General features: G+C 40.7%; 1 protein-coding gene and 1 long non-coding RNA gene across 2 annotated transcripts in view; one reads left to right on the top strand and one right to left on the bottom strand.

Moving 5' to 3' along the window:
* The first annotated feature begins 1,248 nt into the window (after nucleotides 1-1,248).
* frmd6 (FERM domain containing 6) overlaps nucleotides 1,249-17,107 on the top strand; it is a 33,907-nt gene continuing 18,048 nt past the window's right edge. Inside the window, exons 1-3 of the mRNA XM_031310021.2 lie at nucleotides 1,249-1,432; nucleotides 13,727-14,040; nucleotides 16,770-16,860. Coding sequence (XP_031165881.1) covers nucleotides 13,942-14,040; nucleotides 16,770-16,860 — 190 coding nt within the window. The 5' untranslated portion in view covers nucleotides 1,249-1,432; nucleotides 13,727-13,941. The remainder of the gene's footprint in view (nucleotides 1,433-13,726; nucleotides 14,041-16,769; nucleotides 16,861-17,107) is intronic.
* Nucleotides 2,119-15,895, bottom strand: LOC116057511. Its single transcript, XR_004106840.2, has 3 exons — nucleotides 15,730-15,895; nucleotides 14,652-14,653; nucleotides 2,119-2,134 (listed from the first exon to the last, which is right to left on the bottom strand). It is a non-coding gene; the product is annotated as an uncharacterized LOC116057511 (long non-coding RNA).

Here is a 17,107-nt window from a genome sequence, read left to right as displayed (position 1 = left end):
TTTATCTTAATAAACATGGAGATGGAGCATGTGTAGATTTATTATCATGGCACAGCTGGTGTCCACTAAGGGCCTTTCATGTTTCCTACTTATGTAAGGTTGGCGGCGCTTTAATATCATAGCATCCTCTTGGCTTCCCACATTCCTAGTTCCCCTTTTTAATTAGAAGTTAGAAAGCACCATAACACAACAGTCTGTAAAAGAAATCTTCTTTAATGCTTGTTTATTCTAGGCCATCAATGATTCAATAGCCTTGATGTTGTAATATGCTACAAAACTGTGAACTTTTGCACATTCCAGTCTCTTTTTTCAAATACTGCACAGCTCTTATCATTTTAGAAACAAATATATTTTACATATCTTTGATGTGTTTTGTAGATTTTTCACTTTCCTATTCATGATTTTTGACTTGTGTAGCGCTTGCTTGATATGCACCAAGATACAAAGGCAAATTCCTTGTATGTGAAAGCCTACTTGGCAATAAGCCAATCAATAATAGTAAAGATGGAGTGCATATTAATTGATACTGATTAATATCAGGCTATTTCATTTTAATGACTTTTGATTTAAAGTTAATTTGACCCTGTTACAATATTTATATACGCTATAGGCAGTTAAAATTTGACTTCTCATTTAGTTCAAAAGTCATCTTATAATAGGCTGCATTATGATAATTGTATGTCGTATGATATCATATAATTGGGTATTTTATAATGGGGTATCCCTCCTTTATCCTTGTGAAAATATTTATTACAGGGGTTACTACAGTTTTCATAATTGTCCTGGTCAGAAGGGCATATAAAAAAAACCCTGCAGTGTTGGTGATCCGGACGTAAAAATAAACTGCCCTAAATCACAAACTTTTTTGAGCGCGCTTTTAATACATACGGGCGACGCCGTTACTATTCTCCCCGCCGACTTCCAAAATGAATGCGGCAGAGTTCCAGTCCAGCACACACACAGTCGACAGAGAGGAATGGAATGAGAGGCAGTCGTGGGCGATACCAAATGTGGATTCCATTAGGGGGGTGCAAGGCAATTCTCGAGATTAGAGGACATAAACACACACACACTAAAAAGGTTAAGTATATTACTGAGTCCATTTTGCATTAAATACAATTAATCATTTTCCGGTGACAATTTGTATGTGCGTCCTTGATCCAAAATCTTAATTGAAATTTTATCTCTCCCCCCCTTTCCCGCTTCCACCAACCGCACATGTATTCCTATCTGCTTGTTAGGGCTCCAGCGGGGACAGAATGTGGCTCCAGACGAAGGCGGCAAGAACTACGACTGCTCTCCGAAACTTATTGAGTCTTTACAAACTGTGGATTTCTTTTCCTTCTGTGCTCTTTTTTTTTGTAAGAACGCCAAACTAACCCGTTCGGATTAACACTTTTTAAAAGGAATAACTTGTTTTCTCATTAAAAAGGTGAGTCTTACTTTACTGTCGAGTTGCTTTTATCCCGTTTTTAAATCCTTCACACTGGGAATCTTAACGAGTAGCTACGAGTTTTGCTAGCAGTAATTGTGACGTCATTTCAGCAATTCGAAAAAAATGAAGTCGCTTCATGTAATTTTGTTTATGTATCACTTTGTAGCAGTATTGTTGAAGTCTTTAAAGCCGTCACCAAGCAAAGTTGGGACATATAAGTTGCTTCACCAACGGTGATGCTGCCAGGATATTTTACAGGGAATGTTGCCATGAAATATGAGAAACGTTAACGTTAACTAAGTTTAGTTGTTAGCCTACTGTTAGTTGAGGCATTCTGTCTTTACTTGGTATGACACAAACACGTTCAACGGGTAAAGTAGGATACTTGATTAATGGAGATTTATAACCTTTTTGTTTGCCCACTTTTTTTAATATTAATATTATATGATCACTACTATTACATTGCACATAAACTATATACACTACCGGTAATGTAATATGTTATACTGTCTTACCACATCATATAACGTTACTATATTATATTTCTGGTGTAGCCTACGCTGTTTACATAACTCATATTCTAGACTCGCTGCTATAAATCATATCATAGCCTACTATGTCACTTTATCTCGTAACTGTCACTCTAACTTGTCTTCAATTGCTCTTGTATAACTAATTTACTTTTACTCTTTAGTAGTTCTAAATTATAATTATTATATTTCATTTTGTACTTATCTATCTACTCATTCCTGTCTTGTGCTGTTGCAACACCTGCATTTCCCCTCTGTGGACCAACAAAAACAGATTATCCTATCTTATATTATCTTATTTTACCGTGTAACGTTAACGTTACTTCCTCACGTAACGTTACCCTTCTCGTACTGACTTCGCCCGAAAACCAACCTGGTGCCCTTATGGAAAAGCGAAGATGTCGTGTAAAGATAGCATCATGTTACTAGTAAAGTAACGAATTCTTTGAGGAACGTAGTACAAATTGCTCCCTTGTTATTGTTGTGGCATTACCATGCCAGCAATGCCCCACACATCCACACTTCACCTTTAACAGTACTGCAAAGTAGATATCTTAAATGGCACAAAATGATGTGTAACCCATGCTAACCAATCCTGTCTGGAGTTGCAAATTCCCCTTTTTCTTTTTTTTCAGAACAAACTGCAAAGTTGTTTTCTTAGTACTCAGGAATGTCAACAATTTCCCCTCTGTTTAATATTAGACCAGAGAGGAATCAGGAAAAAAGAAATGGAAATCCTCACGTTTTCCTACAAACCTTTACTTTAAAAACGTTTCTATAGGTTGGGTGACCCATGCTGTGCATTATCATAATAATGTCACTCTGTTTCCAGAGATGTTAGAGGTCAGCTGTTCAGCACTCCCTGGAGCTATTAGGGACTTAATAAAGGCAGAGAGGCAAAGAGGATGCTTTGCTATCTTTACTTGTGTCCTGTGGGTGCTTGTTTTAACTAACTTGTAACTCATACGCCCTTAGCCATGTCATAAAGAGGTTGTTAGTGTAATATCAAACACGTTGCACACTGCATATGTTGCACAATGATGTTTGTTGCAATTTACAAATGAAATCAAAAGTAATGGCCAGCACAGTCCATCATGGTATCCCCTGTAAGGATTGCTAACACTTGAAACTCATCCAGTACACATGGTAGCCTAATTATCTACCTTGTGTGGCCCATTCCCCGGCATACATTGTGTGTGAAAGACCAGCCAAGTCCCTGCTCCAGCCGTGGGGGAAAACTGAAGAAAAACAACTCATGTTTTTGTGATTGCGATTGCTGTCCTGGCTCGGTGTTGAAACAAAGTGAATAGGAGAGAGACGGTGCAGGTGTTGTCTGGACAGGAAGAGCGCTGCCTGAGTAGGAAACAAAAAGGAAACGTGTTAACAAAGATGGTTGGTGTGTGTGTCAGTGACTCATTCAGAGGAATCTGTTGGAATGTGTGAATGTGTGATGGGATGGGATAGCCCATAATTGCACAAGGCAATCCCCCCCTCCCACTTATAACTTTATATGAGTAACGGATATGTTACTCACTCGTCGTTCTGGAACTTTTAACCTTCATTTTAGTGTAGTTTTACTAATAAAACAACGTATGACATTACTTGTTACATAGTAAGTGCTGGATTGTTGTTTTTTTCTCAATTTATCCTCTGTATTAAACTCAGCATCAAAAGCTCAACTAAATCCTTAGCCCCGGGGCTCGCTTTCTCTGATACTAAAACTACGCAGCGAATACAAAAAAACTGTAAGACACAGTACCTGAGCTGAAGAAGAAAGCATCTGTGGCGCAATACGTCGGTTATTGGAGATAACCTGTTATACGCTTTTACATAATCGTCTCCTCATTATGCAAATTCTTCCAGGAAAGAGGGGGATTTTCATACAGTTTTCAGAAGCTTGTTTATAAAATGCTCTCTCCTGAGTTTATCGCTCAATCTGCCATCGGCCTTGTTGCTAGAAGATAAGGTGCAAGAGGAACCATATTTTGAGTTTCGGAACAACGTAACCCAGGAATGGGGGTGGACGAAATTACTGTTATTGCCATAAAGAAGAAGAATAAACCCTATCTCTTACCGTCCGATTGCATGTGTTATCTCCACTGTGTAGGTATGTGGGTGTGTATGCAGTCAATTGTCCTTGTTGGTGTAAGTTATACAGGTGCCCTGGGCTCTCCATTTATATCACGCTACACTATCTAGTCCATGGAGCTGCTTTTAGATGCAAACCTTGATTTTCACCTTGAAAGTCAGCTTTTAAAGAGACCAGAGAAGTGGGCATTAGTTTTTAAAGATTTACCTTGCATTTTTTAACGTGTTGAATTATATCCATTTCAGTCCTGAAATTGCTCTACAGAAAACCACCAACGTCAGTGTTGCATGCCTTTTCTGCAACTGCAGGGATGTTGTATGACTCCTCACATCCATGTCTCAAGTGCACCAAAGGGGACAGAAGAAAGAAAATGGGTCAGTTCTTCTTCCTGCATTTGTCTCCCTTTCTCCCCTTTCCTAGGATTGTGTTTTATTTTCCTTTGCTTACTTGGCCTTCTTAGTGAAGCTTGAGTCCTTTCAAGGAAGTGGACCAGAGAGATTTAACCTGCCAGCACCCCCCTGAGGATATTATCTGCTTATCTCACACACTTCTTACTTCAGCTCCGTGTTTCCTGTAGGATATTTTGTTGATTTTGGTAGGATTGGGTGTAGGTATCGTGTTACTGAGACCCAGGTTCAGTACTGGGTCAGTAACAACAGATACTAAAGTTTAGGAATAGCTCCTTGCAGCATATTTATACCTCAGTATCACAGTTGTAATTCCAAAATTCTTGTTTAGGTTTTGGCGTCGGGTGAACAATCAGGCCAAATTATGGACTTACATGATCTTTACTTTGTCTTTCCATTGAGGTCATTTTTCAGGCTGTGGCTAAAGGAAATTGTGGCACAATACCAAGTGACTGGGAGAGGTTAATTCATGCAGCTGTATGTTGTTGAACACACCGTGCCAAGTTTAAAATATTTACAGTTTTTTTTTTTTCCTATATCATGAAATGCTGCAGTTAACTTCCTGCACAGTTAAGACGTTTTCCTGTCTGAGTCTCAGTCTTTTGACTCTCCTCAGGTGTGACACTGCAAACAATAGCAGACAATCCTGTTTCAAAAGCTGCATACAGGAAACAGATCAGCAGATCACAACATCCCTTTTATTCTGTCAAAACTGAAGAAACAAAACAACAGGGTTTGGTTGGGGTTTGATATAATTGCAGCTCATTGTTTAACCCTCTCCTTTAAGGCTGCCCGCTCTATTTCGAGCATACGTAATGGTCGGGTTGACGTCTCCGCGGTGTGTTGCACTGCGATTGCTAGTTTGTGGGGTTAGTCATGCTCGGTCCAAGCCTGAATGCTGGGCGGGGAGGGAAGGGATTGACTGCTGACTCTGTTCTGACATGTCTGGCAGTGCCAGTGATTTAAGATGTGTGTGTGTGTGTGTGTGTGTGTGTGTGTGTGCGCGCGTGTGCGTGTGCGTGCGTGCGTGAGCGAGCTTAAGTTGTTCACTGAGTTCATCGAGTTTTGAACTCTGCTGTTTGAGCTCTCTGTCACTTTTTAAAAACACATTTCACCCGATCATTCCTTACATATTAAAGGATGTGTCACTTAAAAAAAGGGTTGAGGAAAAGGAATGTTCTGGATTCTTTATTGACTCACAGATTTCAAAAAAAGATTTTTGTTAATATTGTTATCTTGACAGAGTAAAAAAAAAACACAATAGTCATTCAGTGGTTCTTCTTCAACAACAAGCCATGCGTTTGGAAACTATTTGGATTAATAACCTAATCATTTTTAATTTGAAGTATTTTTAGAATGCTTCATATGGCATCATCCATGTAGTGGTGAAGTCCAGCCAACACACTTGTCACCACTTTGTGGATAACATTTAGCCAGTGGTGGTGATCAGTATTGCCATACAGACTGGAGACTGTAACTGGCTTCCAAATAATTGCAGCTAACTTTATTTTTGTAAAAAGAAAAAAAGAAAAGCTATACTCCTGCTATTCTTCACTTTATTCTGTTTTTGAGAGAGTGATCTCATCAATACCAGTTATCTTAACTGCCTTGTTATGTTTCATATTGCACTTCATCGGACTATAGACATGACTTATTGGTTTTGCACTGGAGTAAAAGCCGGAAAATAGTGCACCCTTTTTTACTTATTGAGCCGGGAATTGATTTTTTTTTTATCCAGAATTATGAATTGAATCTTGTCACCAAGAATCTGAATCGGATCGTGAGATTCCAAGGATTCCCACCCCTAATCTTTACCTTTATCTGTCTACGCCTCTGCCAAGAATGAGCCGTGAAATGTCCTTCCACATCACATCTCTTTGCACTGAACGCTGGTGCCACAAGTCTTAAAGGTCCCATGACATGCTGCTTTTTGGATGCTTTTATAGGCCTTAGTGGTCCCCTAATACTGTATCTGAAGTCTTTTATATTGGCCTTAGTGGTCCCCTAATACTGTATCTGAAGTCTCTTTTATATAGACCTTAGTGGTCCCCTAATACTGTATCTGAAGTCTTTTATATAGACCTTAGTGGTCCCTAATACTGTATCTGAAGTCTTTTATATAGGCCTTAGTGGTCCCCTAATACTGTATCTGAAGTCTCTTTTATATAGACCTTAGTGGTCCCCTAATACTGTATCTGAAGTCTCTTTTATATAGACCTTAGTGGTCCCCTAATACTGTATCTGAAGTCTTTTATATAGACCTTAGTGGTCCCCTAATACTGTATCTGAAGTCTCTTTTATATAGACCTTAGTGGTCCCCTAATACTGTATCTGAAGTCTCTTTTATATAGACCTTAGTGGTCCCCTAATACTGTATCTGAAGTCTCTTTTATATAGACCTTAGTGGTCCCCTAATACTGTATCTGAAGTCTCTTTTATATAGACCTTAGTGGTCCCCTAATACTGTATCTGAAGTCTCTTTTATATAGACCTTAGTGGTCCCCTAATACTGTATCTGAAGTCTCTTTTATATAGGCCTTAGTGGTCCCCTAATACTGTATCTGAAGTCTCTTTTATATAGGCCTTAGTGGTCCCCTAATACTGTATCTGAAGTCTCTTTTATATAGGCCTTAGTGGTCCCCTAATACTGTATCTGAAGTCTCTTTCCCAAAATTCAGCCTTGGAGCAGAATTACAGCCACTAGAGCCAGTCCCGCAATGAGCTTTCCTTAGGATGTGCATTTCTGTGTCTGTAGCTTTAAATACTATCGAGGAGGAGAGAGGGGGGGGCAACATGGAGGGTGGGGGTGTGGCCTTGACCAGCTTGCGGCCACGGTTGTAGCTCTATTTCCTCATGGGCGGGCCAAATTCTCTGGGCAGCTGTGTGCGGCGGGCAAAGCAGAGAAAGGGGAGGTAACCTTTCTCCTTATGACATCATAAAGGGAAGATTCCAGACTGGGGGACCATAGGCAGGCTGGGGGAACTCACATTAATGTTAAAAAAACTCATAAAGTGAAATTTTCATGCCATGGGACCTTTAAACAAACGGCTCAACTAGGACAGTTGGCTGAGAAGCTGCTGGTGTGTGTTGGCATTTCGAAGCTTGTTACTGAAGGCAGCCGTTGAGTAAGACTTTTGCTGTCACTTTTTATAACTATATCTCCATTAAGAAGGAGAATGACTCATTAAGCAGGAAGGCGTTCCAGCTTCTTAATCCGGAGTAATTCCTGGACAAAGGATGATTGAAAGTCAAAAGCTAAATGATGTGAAAAGTCTTTAAAATCCCTTTCCAGTGAGGTAACCTCTCCTGTGAATTCAGATAATGTATGGTAAAAGTTTCTGCCATGTTTACTGTGTAAGTTGTGTTTTAGCGTGAGGCCACCCACCATCCAATTCCTCGATTTTTCTTTGTGAATTATATAACAGCATTACAGTGCCATGCTGTGTACAGGCCTGACCTTCAGCGGTTAATGAGCGAGGCATTTGATGGAGGAGGAGATGCAGGCATTTACAACTTAGATATTGGATTTGTATGAGCAAACATATAGATTATACTCAGCGTGAAATAAATATTACATTTACTGGGTCTGTGTTGTGGGTAATTACCATTCAGCTCCCACACTTCATCAACTTGAGATAAGTCGTTAAAATTTGCTTTAGGTTATCAGACTTTTAGTTTGACTAAGCCAGAAATGTATTGTTTATCCTCCCTGCTAGCTCAATGGAAATAGACAAATATCTGTCGGATGATCTTATGGGAATGAAGGTCTTAAATAGTGCAGTGTGTTTTCCCTCTGCCTCTCAGATTAAAGGCTAAAAACACACACACACACACACACACACACACACACACAGAGCATCCAGGTATTTATGGGGGAGCAGCTAAACATGCCTCCAGGCTCTATTTATATCAGCAAGTGTCACAGTTATTTGTTTATACCGTCTGTAGTCTGTTGACAGCAGGGGAAGTCAAATACAAGACAACATTATTAGAGTCAGAACAGCTTTATTTTCCAAGTATAATACACATATGAGCATGTTTCCTGTACATAACGGCAGCCACTTCCCGACATCATGACAAGCCAGCCAGGATCCACAATATTTTGGTTTTGGTGGTCAAGCATGTCGCCTTACTAGCGTGCCTTTTCCTGTTTATTTTTGAACACTTAGCTCCTCCTTTTAGTGTATCAGTAGGTTAAGCAGAGAAGAGGAGGGAAGTCTCCCTGTGAAGGCTAATGCCATCTTGTGACCGATGTCACTTGTCAGCTCAGCAACATTTCTCATCAGCTGAATAAACAGATCTCTTGGCAGCGAATTGAGGGAGGAAAAAAAATTCCCATTCAGATCCAGTCATTGGCTATACTATTTATAAAAGTTGTGCCCTTTGAAAGGAAGCCCTTTAAATATTTCAGCAGGGCAGTTTGTGTCAGCATCTGCAGCCCATGAACCAGGCTTCCTCCCATATGGTTGGTTACATTAAATTAGGATTTGCTTTGTCTTTATTTGCTTTGTCTTTTTGCTGCATACACCCAGCCTATTGTAACGTCTGTTTTTGGCTCCTGCATGAGCATTCATTCTGTAACTAAAGAACCATAACTTGGTTTTATTTTGTGGTGTTCTTTACATCTGAAGAATTTCTTTAAGATCCAATATGACGCATTCAGATGTCTTGTTTTTTCTGACTAACAGTCCGGTACCCAAGGATGTTCAGTTTACTGTCACATAAAGGCTCTAACACACCAACCCGACGGCCGACCGTCGGCAGAAAAGGCAGTCGGACTGATCACTCGGCTCCCCGAGGTCAAAAAAGTGCCTCGGAACACACCGAAGTGACGCCGACTTGAGCGTACGTTCTGCGCATGCACGAGACGTTAATACGTCTCCATAACAGCAGGCGGCGCTAATCTGTATTGCCGCCCAAAAAATGAAAACCGGAAATGACAGAACATCTCTCTAGACCTTGTAAACACAGAGCACGCTGTCGTCAGTCATTGTTTCCATCAGAAAGTGTTGATAGTAGTCAAGAAGGATCGTTGCTGTCATTACACGCTGAACGGATGAAAATACGATGGCTAGTAATAAGAAGATACTGGTGTTGTCAGCTCCGGTTTCTTACTGAATAGTAGTCAAGGGCTAGCACTCCACCAATCAGATTGGTCATTGAGTCCGACTGCCCACCTGCCGATTCAACAAGTCAAATCGGCCAAAATGAAGGCCGACGGCTCCTCCGGCTGACCTCGCCAGACTGTCCAACGGCCGATAATCGGGTTGGTGTGTCAGCACCTTAAGACGAAGACTCACTATAGAGAAGCTTGAACTAGTAATGTTTGGCATTTTTGCTAGCAAAATGGCTTAAACAACTATTCAGTTATCAAAATAGTTGCAGTTTATTTTCTCTGTTAATCGACCAATCGCTTAAGACTCTATCTGAATGGTCCATGTAGTTCTCAAAGCAGGTGAAGCCAAACAAAACAAACGCTGCTCAGGGGATAACAGTGCATGTGTGCTGTTCCAGGTTTTAGGATGCTGTCAGAGGATGCAGTTTGTGGGCACAGACGGTGGCGGTGCTGCTTGTTGTGTGCATCAGGAATCAAAGGCCGCCATTGTTGGAATGAGAAGCAGATGTTAGTGAGGAATTCTCCTGACTGCAGCATTTTTTTCTTTTTTCATGCCTAAGCTTCGAGCGCTGCCTCTCTCCATCTCCCTCCCTCCTGCTCTGTCTCTCTCTCTGCTGTATATATCCACCCTGTACTCTCTTCTTTTTCTCTCTTAGCTTTGACACATGCTGTACTTGAGGCTATTCTTAAATCAGCGTGGTGACAGCCTCCCTTAGTTCCTTCGTCTCCAAGCAGAGGAAGTTTTTTCTTTGGCCCCACCATCCAACAGTTGGACATAGAGACTCTCCACCCCTCCGATGTCAATGGAGGAGGGAAAGAATGAGAAAGAGAGAGGTGTAGTTGTGACAAGAGGCCCTTTCTCTGTATCCCAGTGTGGGATTTGGTGACTCTGAGGTTTGCCACGTTGACAGAACCACTGTTTGAGGACTGAAAGGCAGGAGGAAGCTCAGTTGGCTGCGCTTTGTGCGTGTGCTGCTTTAGATGGACTTTAGTGTTGCATCACACTTTGCACGTCAGCGAAAGGGGGGATGGAAAGAGCAGTAATTTCATTATCCAGTACTCTCTTCCCTTACACAGTGTGTAAGATAATCCACCCTTTAATTTCCTAGTGGACATTCCCTCTGTGGTGATGTCTCATGTTTAGACCAGACATGACACAATAGACCTTTAAACCCATCAGTAATGACTATACTCAGTTATGTCTGACTTACCCCTGTCTCTACAAGAGACCAACATGGGCATCAGCTTTCACCATTAGCATTCAACAATGTAATAAACAAGACTTAAGTAGGACGTGTTTGTGGAAGTCAGGAATCATATTTCTGGCTGAAAATGCAATATGATATGACTTCAATGGCCATTAACTTTTCTACAGGGCGAATAAACCGGATGTGTCAATATGTCCACCTTGTGTACACACAGATTTCAAATCCTTGCAAAAAAACACCCGGGGCAACTGATTCTTAAAATGCTAAGAAAACGACTAAATCTCTCTCAAACAACTAAATTGTGTAGCACAGCCATCACCTGGTAAGAAGTAAGACACAGTTTTGTTAGTTTGCTGAGTCGCAGTTGGTTAAACTTGTTATTTCTGCTCTCCATCATCACCCACACAGGCATTAATATACTGTAGAAGAAAACATTAAGCAAGTTTAAAGGAATTGTTTAAAGGAAATACACCTATTCGCTTTCTTGTCAAGAGTTAGATAAGAAGATTGATACCAATCTTATGTCTGTACGGTAAATATGAAGCCAAATCTAGCAGCTTTGCACAAACACTGGAAACTTGAGGAAGCAGACAGCCTGCCTCTGTCCAAAGTACAAAAACAAATGTGTGATTGAAGCATGTTACGGCCTGATCACATACAGTACAGACGTCTAGTGTTGCAGTGAAGCTATCAGCAGGTGAAATCTAACGCTGATCTAAACTATGCTCTAAATAAAAACTTCTATCTATCTACGGTAAGATTGCAGTCAGACACCATCAAAACAATTCTAAACTAGATGTATTCGGCAAATATTATATCCCTCCTCGCTTACTGGCATCACTCTCGATCTCTGGGATGGAAGCGAGTGATGGAGGGAAGTGATCCAATTAGGTGGATCTTCACTTCACTTCTAATTAACCCTGCTGCCATTACGCAGCTGTTCTGTAGTAGCACCTGACATATGGTCGTGGCAAGAGAGTGGGAACATATCCATTGTGTGTGTGTGTGTGTGTGTGTGTGCGCATCTGATGTACATGTGTCTCTAGTTTTGTCTACATATGTGTCCATGTTTGTATGCGTGTGCAGTAGTGATGTGTTTTTAAGGTTAGCAGCAGGGCCTGCAGCCGTCCCAGTCTTGTCTCATCAGCAGATTTTGCTGAGTGGCTGGTTACCCGCCACACTGCGCATCCAATGACCAGTGTTAATGAGAACTGATGCTGTATGTCAACAGTATGTGTATTTATGTCTGCTCTGCCCACAATGCTGCCTGTCTGCGCTGCAACAAAGCAGTGTTATATATGAACAGCCGTATTGAATAGGTACTTAGTCCAAAAAGCATTTTCTGACTTTGCAGCAGAGGTCCCAGCCTAAAGTTGTTTATTGGCATCAGTCAGGTCAGTACTTTTGGTGTTGTTTCCACCGCTGCTTGCTTTGTAAAAGTAACAATTTACCGGTTTGAATGCAGGTTTTTCACTTTTCTGTTCATTGTCCCAGTTTGTAAAGGCAGAATAAACTGTGTGTGATTTAAAGTCTGCACTTGGAATATCTGGAGGAAGCCTGAGACTGCAGTGAAACTGCAAATGATGGTTTGCAAAAGCTGACTTGAACTCCTCAACGTTTCTATGCTGTGAATAATAAGCCTTCAATTCTCTGATTGCATCTTTTTTAAATGGTAATTGTTTTTCACTCTGTAATGTGATCTGTTTTTAATGACAACATGGCTTCAAGGTGAGTGACTTTCAACAGGAAGAAGTGATAATCTGGATTGATTGTTCTTTTACATTCTTTTGTCTGGTCTGAGACTTTTCACACCCTCTGAAGGGTTCACACGTCCTGAGGCTCAGTTCATGCTGTGAGCCTCTTGCTGCTCAGTGCTTACAGGACAACTGTTAATGTTGGAGGTGTGTGTTTACTCTCTCTACTGTGTGTGTGTGTGTGTGTGTGTGTGTGTGTGTGTGTGTGTGTGTGTGTGTGTGTGTGTGTGTTTGTGTTTGTGTTTGTGTTTGTGTGAGTGTGAGAGAGAGAGAGAGATAAATAGTTGGTAGGGAACAATGGAACACATTGCTGTCATAAAATAGAAGCAGAAGTGTGGATATTTAACCTGGCCTGGGCTCAGGTGCAGGATAAAGTCAAATTCCCAAACACATTGTCAAAATATTGCAACTTGAAATTCAGTGTGCAGATTTTCTTTCACATTCTGTAACACTTTGTCATTGCCCTTTGATAATAAGTAAGCATTTCTTACAAAACAATACCACTGCAATTTGTTTAGGGACATTTTAAATACTTCCCAAAGACAAAGCTGCCGTCTGACTCTTGCCAGCAGACAGTGAAGAATTCAAGTCAAACAGCCGAGAGCATGTTAGCAGTACTGAATGAGTTGACAAAAACGATGCCAGGAGGAAAATGTGGAGCTGTTTGGCCTCCAGAGCCCAGAAAGTTACAGAGTTGACATCTTTACCCCTGTGCACTAGTATCTTAAAAGCATTGCCAAGTGTCAAGTATGGTAATACATTTTTTGGTTACAGTGTTGTATTTCGGGTTTGTTAAAGTGGCCTAAAGTTAACTTTCAGAACTGCTTTTGATGTGAAAAAGTGATAGAAATCAGTTTCGTTGTTACATTTAATCAGTTCCTCTCCAGACTGATGTTCACATGTACCTCGGGAGTCACTGACATTCCCCTGTTAAGATGTCACATATTAATGGACACAAACAGGAATGCTGCCCTTATTTTTTTTGTCTGTCTGTCTTTATTTTATCTATTTATCCTATCTTGTCAGACTCTTTTAGTGGGAACATATTCCTTAGCAGATTTGCTATTTTTAAATGCTAATTTAGACCTTCAAACACATTTTCATGTCAACCACGCAGCCATTTGCCTTTGTCTCATTCCGCAGAACACATCTACATACTCTTTGTCTTCTCTGATGTGTCTCCACAGTGGCCGACTGGAGCTCGGGTCCCCATGTTCTGCCTTGTGAGTGCTGCTTGGCCTGCTGAGCCCATAGGTGCTGGTGTGTCTGTCCTGGGCTGCAGCTGAGGCAGGGATACTGACTGGTGGTGGTGTGGGTGCCTGCGGTGGTGGAGGCGGGTCGTCCGAGGGCCCAGAGCCCCGGTAGCAGGCGGAGTGGCCTGTCCTGTCCGAGCCACACGAAGATGAACAAACTGAACTTCCACAACAACAAAGCCATGCAGGACCGCCGATGTGTCTGTGTCTTTTTGCCCAATGATGACACGCTCAATGTCATAGTCAATGTGAGTACAAATGTAAACAATATTTTTCTAGTTAAACTTTATTCCCAGATATGAAAAAAGAAGCACCTTTCCCTAGATTGAATAGTTCAAGCAGTGGTTCTCAACCTTTTTTGTGCCAGCGCCCCTCTATCCATTATCCAGGTCGCTAACCGCCCCCCCATCAAATAAGATGCAGGCTAATTGCCCCGAATATGAATGATTACGCCATAATATTAGGCCTATTATTGTTGTTACTATTTTTATCAAAAATAATGAAAAAATCATATCCTTGAATAACAAACAGCATATTTCATGTCAACATGTTTCCCAGGTATCAAAAAAGCCATGTGAATACAAATTATATTTACAGGTATTTAAAAAAATGCAACCCTTTGACATTCAATTTAAATAACAGCGGCCAATCAGAACGACTAGATATGTAACATTCAAACTTTAATTAGGTATTACAAACACTAACAGTAGCCAATCAGAAACAGCTAGCAATTTAACATTCAAATCTATTTTTCATTCAAATCTAAATTTATAATCGAATTGTTCCAACAGAAAACAAGCTGGCACTTATTAGGGGTGGGAATCACCAGATGCCTCACGATACAATATCACCACCATACTTCTGTCACGATGCGATATTATTGCGATTTTAAACATATTGCAATATTCAGCGATATATTGCAATATGTTATCTTTTTTCCAACTTCAAATTTTTCCCAATTTCAAATGATGTCCCCAAAAGGAAACTTTGTCAACATCTGTTTTATCTAAAAAAAGATACATGTCTCCGTTTGTTCATCTCACTTCAATTTCATTGCTGCAAAATGGGATTGTGTCAAGCTGACAAACTGACCAACACACATAATTAAAGATCGATACTTGGCGTCTGTGTATCGATACAGTATTGCCACAGAAAATATCGCGATACTATGCTGTATTGATTTTTTTTCCCCACACCTAGCACTTATCAAGGGGTTAAAAAAAGAAGGATTTACTTCAGAATGGAAATAAGTTTACAACCTTTGAAAGTTAGTGAGAGCCCTTTGTTGATGCTTAGAAGAGTATAGGTTTGCTATCGCCTGTCTTGCGAGTAAATAGCAGAAAAAAAAACGTTTGGAGAAACGCAACCCCACATCGCGCTGCGTTTGGAGGAGGTGTGAGAATCCCGTACAGTAAACAGTTACATCACTGCCTCTATCGCTCCCACAAGAAAGTTTTAAAACGCCAAACACAAGCCCTGAACTGCCCGGGAGTTTGTGCAACAGCTAAATGTTTGCCAAACAACAAAGCACAGTCGACGTCTCTCGCTCGTCTCTTTTCTTTCTCTCTTTCTCCATGAAATGAAGCTGCCTTCAGGTGCAGTGAAACGTTGTGTTCTATAAACGATCTGACGAAAAACTGTTACTGTGAAATATACAGTCAACTTGTGCTACATTGGGGGTTAAAGAACACAACAGGACGTCGCACCACCCTGTGGCGATTGCTTTTTTTATCTGAATGCAGCTTCACGCTGAAGTACGGAGCTCATTTAAGATGATGCTTTGACGTCCCGTTTCCGTGAAGGCAGCACGGAACTGCGCCAAACAAAGCTGACAGAAGCACAGAAGAGAAGAAGAGTTATGATACCCGTCTCGTCCAGTTGCAGTGCTGTAAACTGGTTTTAATGTAGCAGACCACTGTTTTTTGCAAGTAGTAAACAAAGTGTAAACATGTATTGTTATTGTGAATCTTTGGTTTAAACTAGCTTTCAAACAAACGCCCCCCAAGGGCACCTCAACGCCCCCCTTTCCAAAATATTGCTTCCAGCGCCCTCCCCCCCCAATCTTCTGAACGCCCCCTGGGGGGCGGTACCGCCCCCGTTGAGAAACACTCACATTACAGGAATAGTTCAACATTGTGGGAAGTTAAGAGGGACTTATTTGCTTTTTTGCTGAGAGTTAGAGCAGCCCTGTTTCCAGTCTTTATGCTATGCTAACCTAACTGGCTGCTAGCTGTAGCTTCATAATTAGTGTACAGACATGGTATTGATCTCCTCTTCTTACTCTGGGCAAAACAAATTAATAGCATATCAAATAATTTTTTTAGGAGCATACACATTGTGGTCTGTTTGTGGTGCAGTAACCTCAGGAATTGATTTAATCTCTGTCAATTAACAGCTGTTTGATTTCTTTCCATTATATACCAACTATAGAGCTGCAAAGATGAATTGATTAGTAGTGAACTACTAAATTAATCGTCAACTATTTTGATAATGAATTAATCGGTTTGAGAAAAAAGTTCAAATTGTGAATATTTTTGAGTTTCTTCTCGCCTCTGTGGCAGTCAACTGAATATCTTTTGAGTTGTGGACAAAACAAGACATTTGAGGACGTTGTCTTGGGCTTTGGGAAACACTGCTCGACATTTTTCACCATTTTCTGACATTTTATAGACCAAACAACTAATCGATAATCGAGAAAATGTTCGACAGATTAATCGACTTTGAAAATAATCGTTAGTTGCAGCCCTAATAACAACTGCTCTGTATACAATTTTTCATCGTTGGTGGCCAAAACCGAGGATCCTACTTGAATTGAAATACATTTGGTGGTTTGTAACAACATGAGTTATACATACCAGACGCTAGCGGTGGGGTATCTTATGTGTGAGTATTTATGTTTGTGTTATTAATATAATGGCTAACAGTCGATCTTACAAATCTAAAAGTGCGCCTCTCCCTCCTTTTCTCTCCTCGTCAGGTGAAGACCTTGTGCCAGGAACTGTTGATCCAGGTGTGTGACCTCCTCAGGCTGAAGGACTGTCACCTGTTTGGACTCAGTGTTATTCAGAGTAAGACTTCTCATTTCAGGCATTCATTTGGGGGAAACAAACAAATCCTTCCTACTTTTTGTTTGTGCCTTTCTGTTTTTTGTTTTGTGGTATGCTGTACACAGTTCTCAATCAATCTATTTTATAACTTGTTGAATCATCGGCTGAACACAAAAGCCTTTGTTTTCTTCCACTTATCTCCATTTTGAAACTAGTGGACTAGTGACTATTCAGTTGTGTGGGCAAAGCCTCAGCTTTAGTTTAAAGT

This window comes from Sander lucioperca, chromosome 18 (assembly GCF_008315115.2).
Source record: "Sander lucioperca isolate FBNREF2018 chromosome 18, SLUC_FBN_1.2, whole genome shotgun sequence".
Classification (NCBI taxonomy): domain Eukaryota; kingdom Metazoa; phylum Chordata; class Actinopteri; order Perciformes; family Percidae; genus Sander; species Sander lucioperca.
The sequence above is the reverse complement of the archived record's forward strand: the minus strand, read 5'-3'. Positions and strand labels throughout refer to the sequence as shown.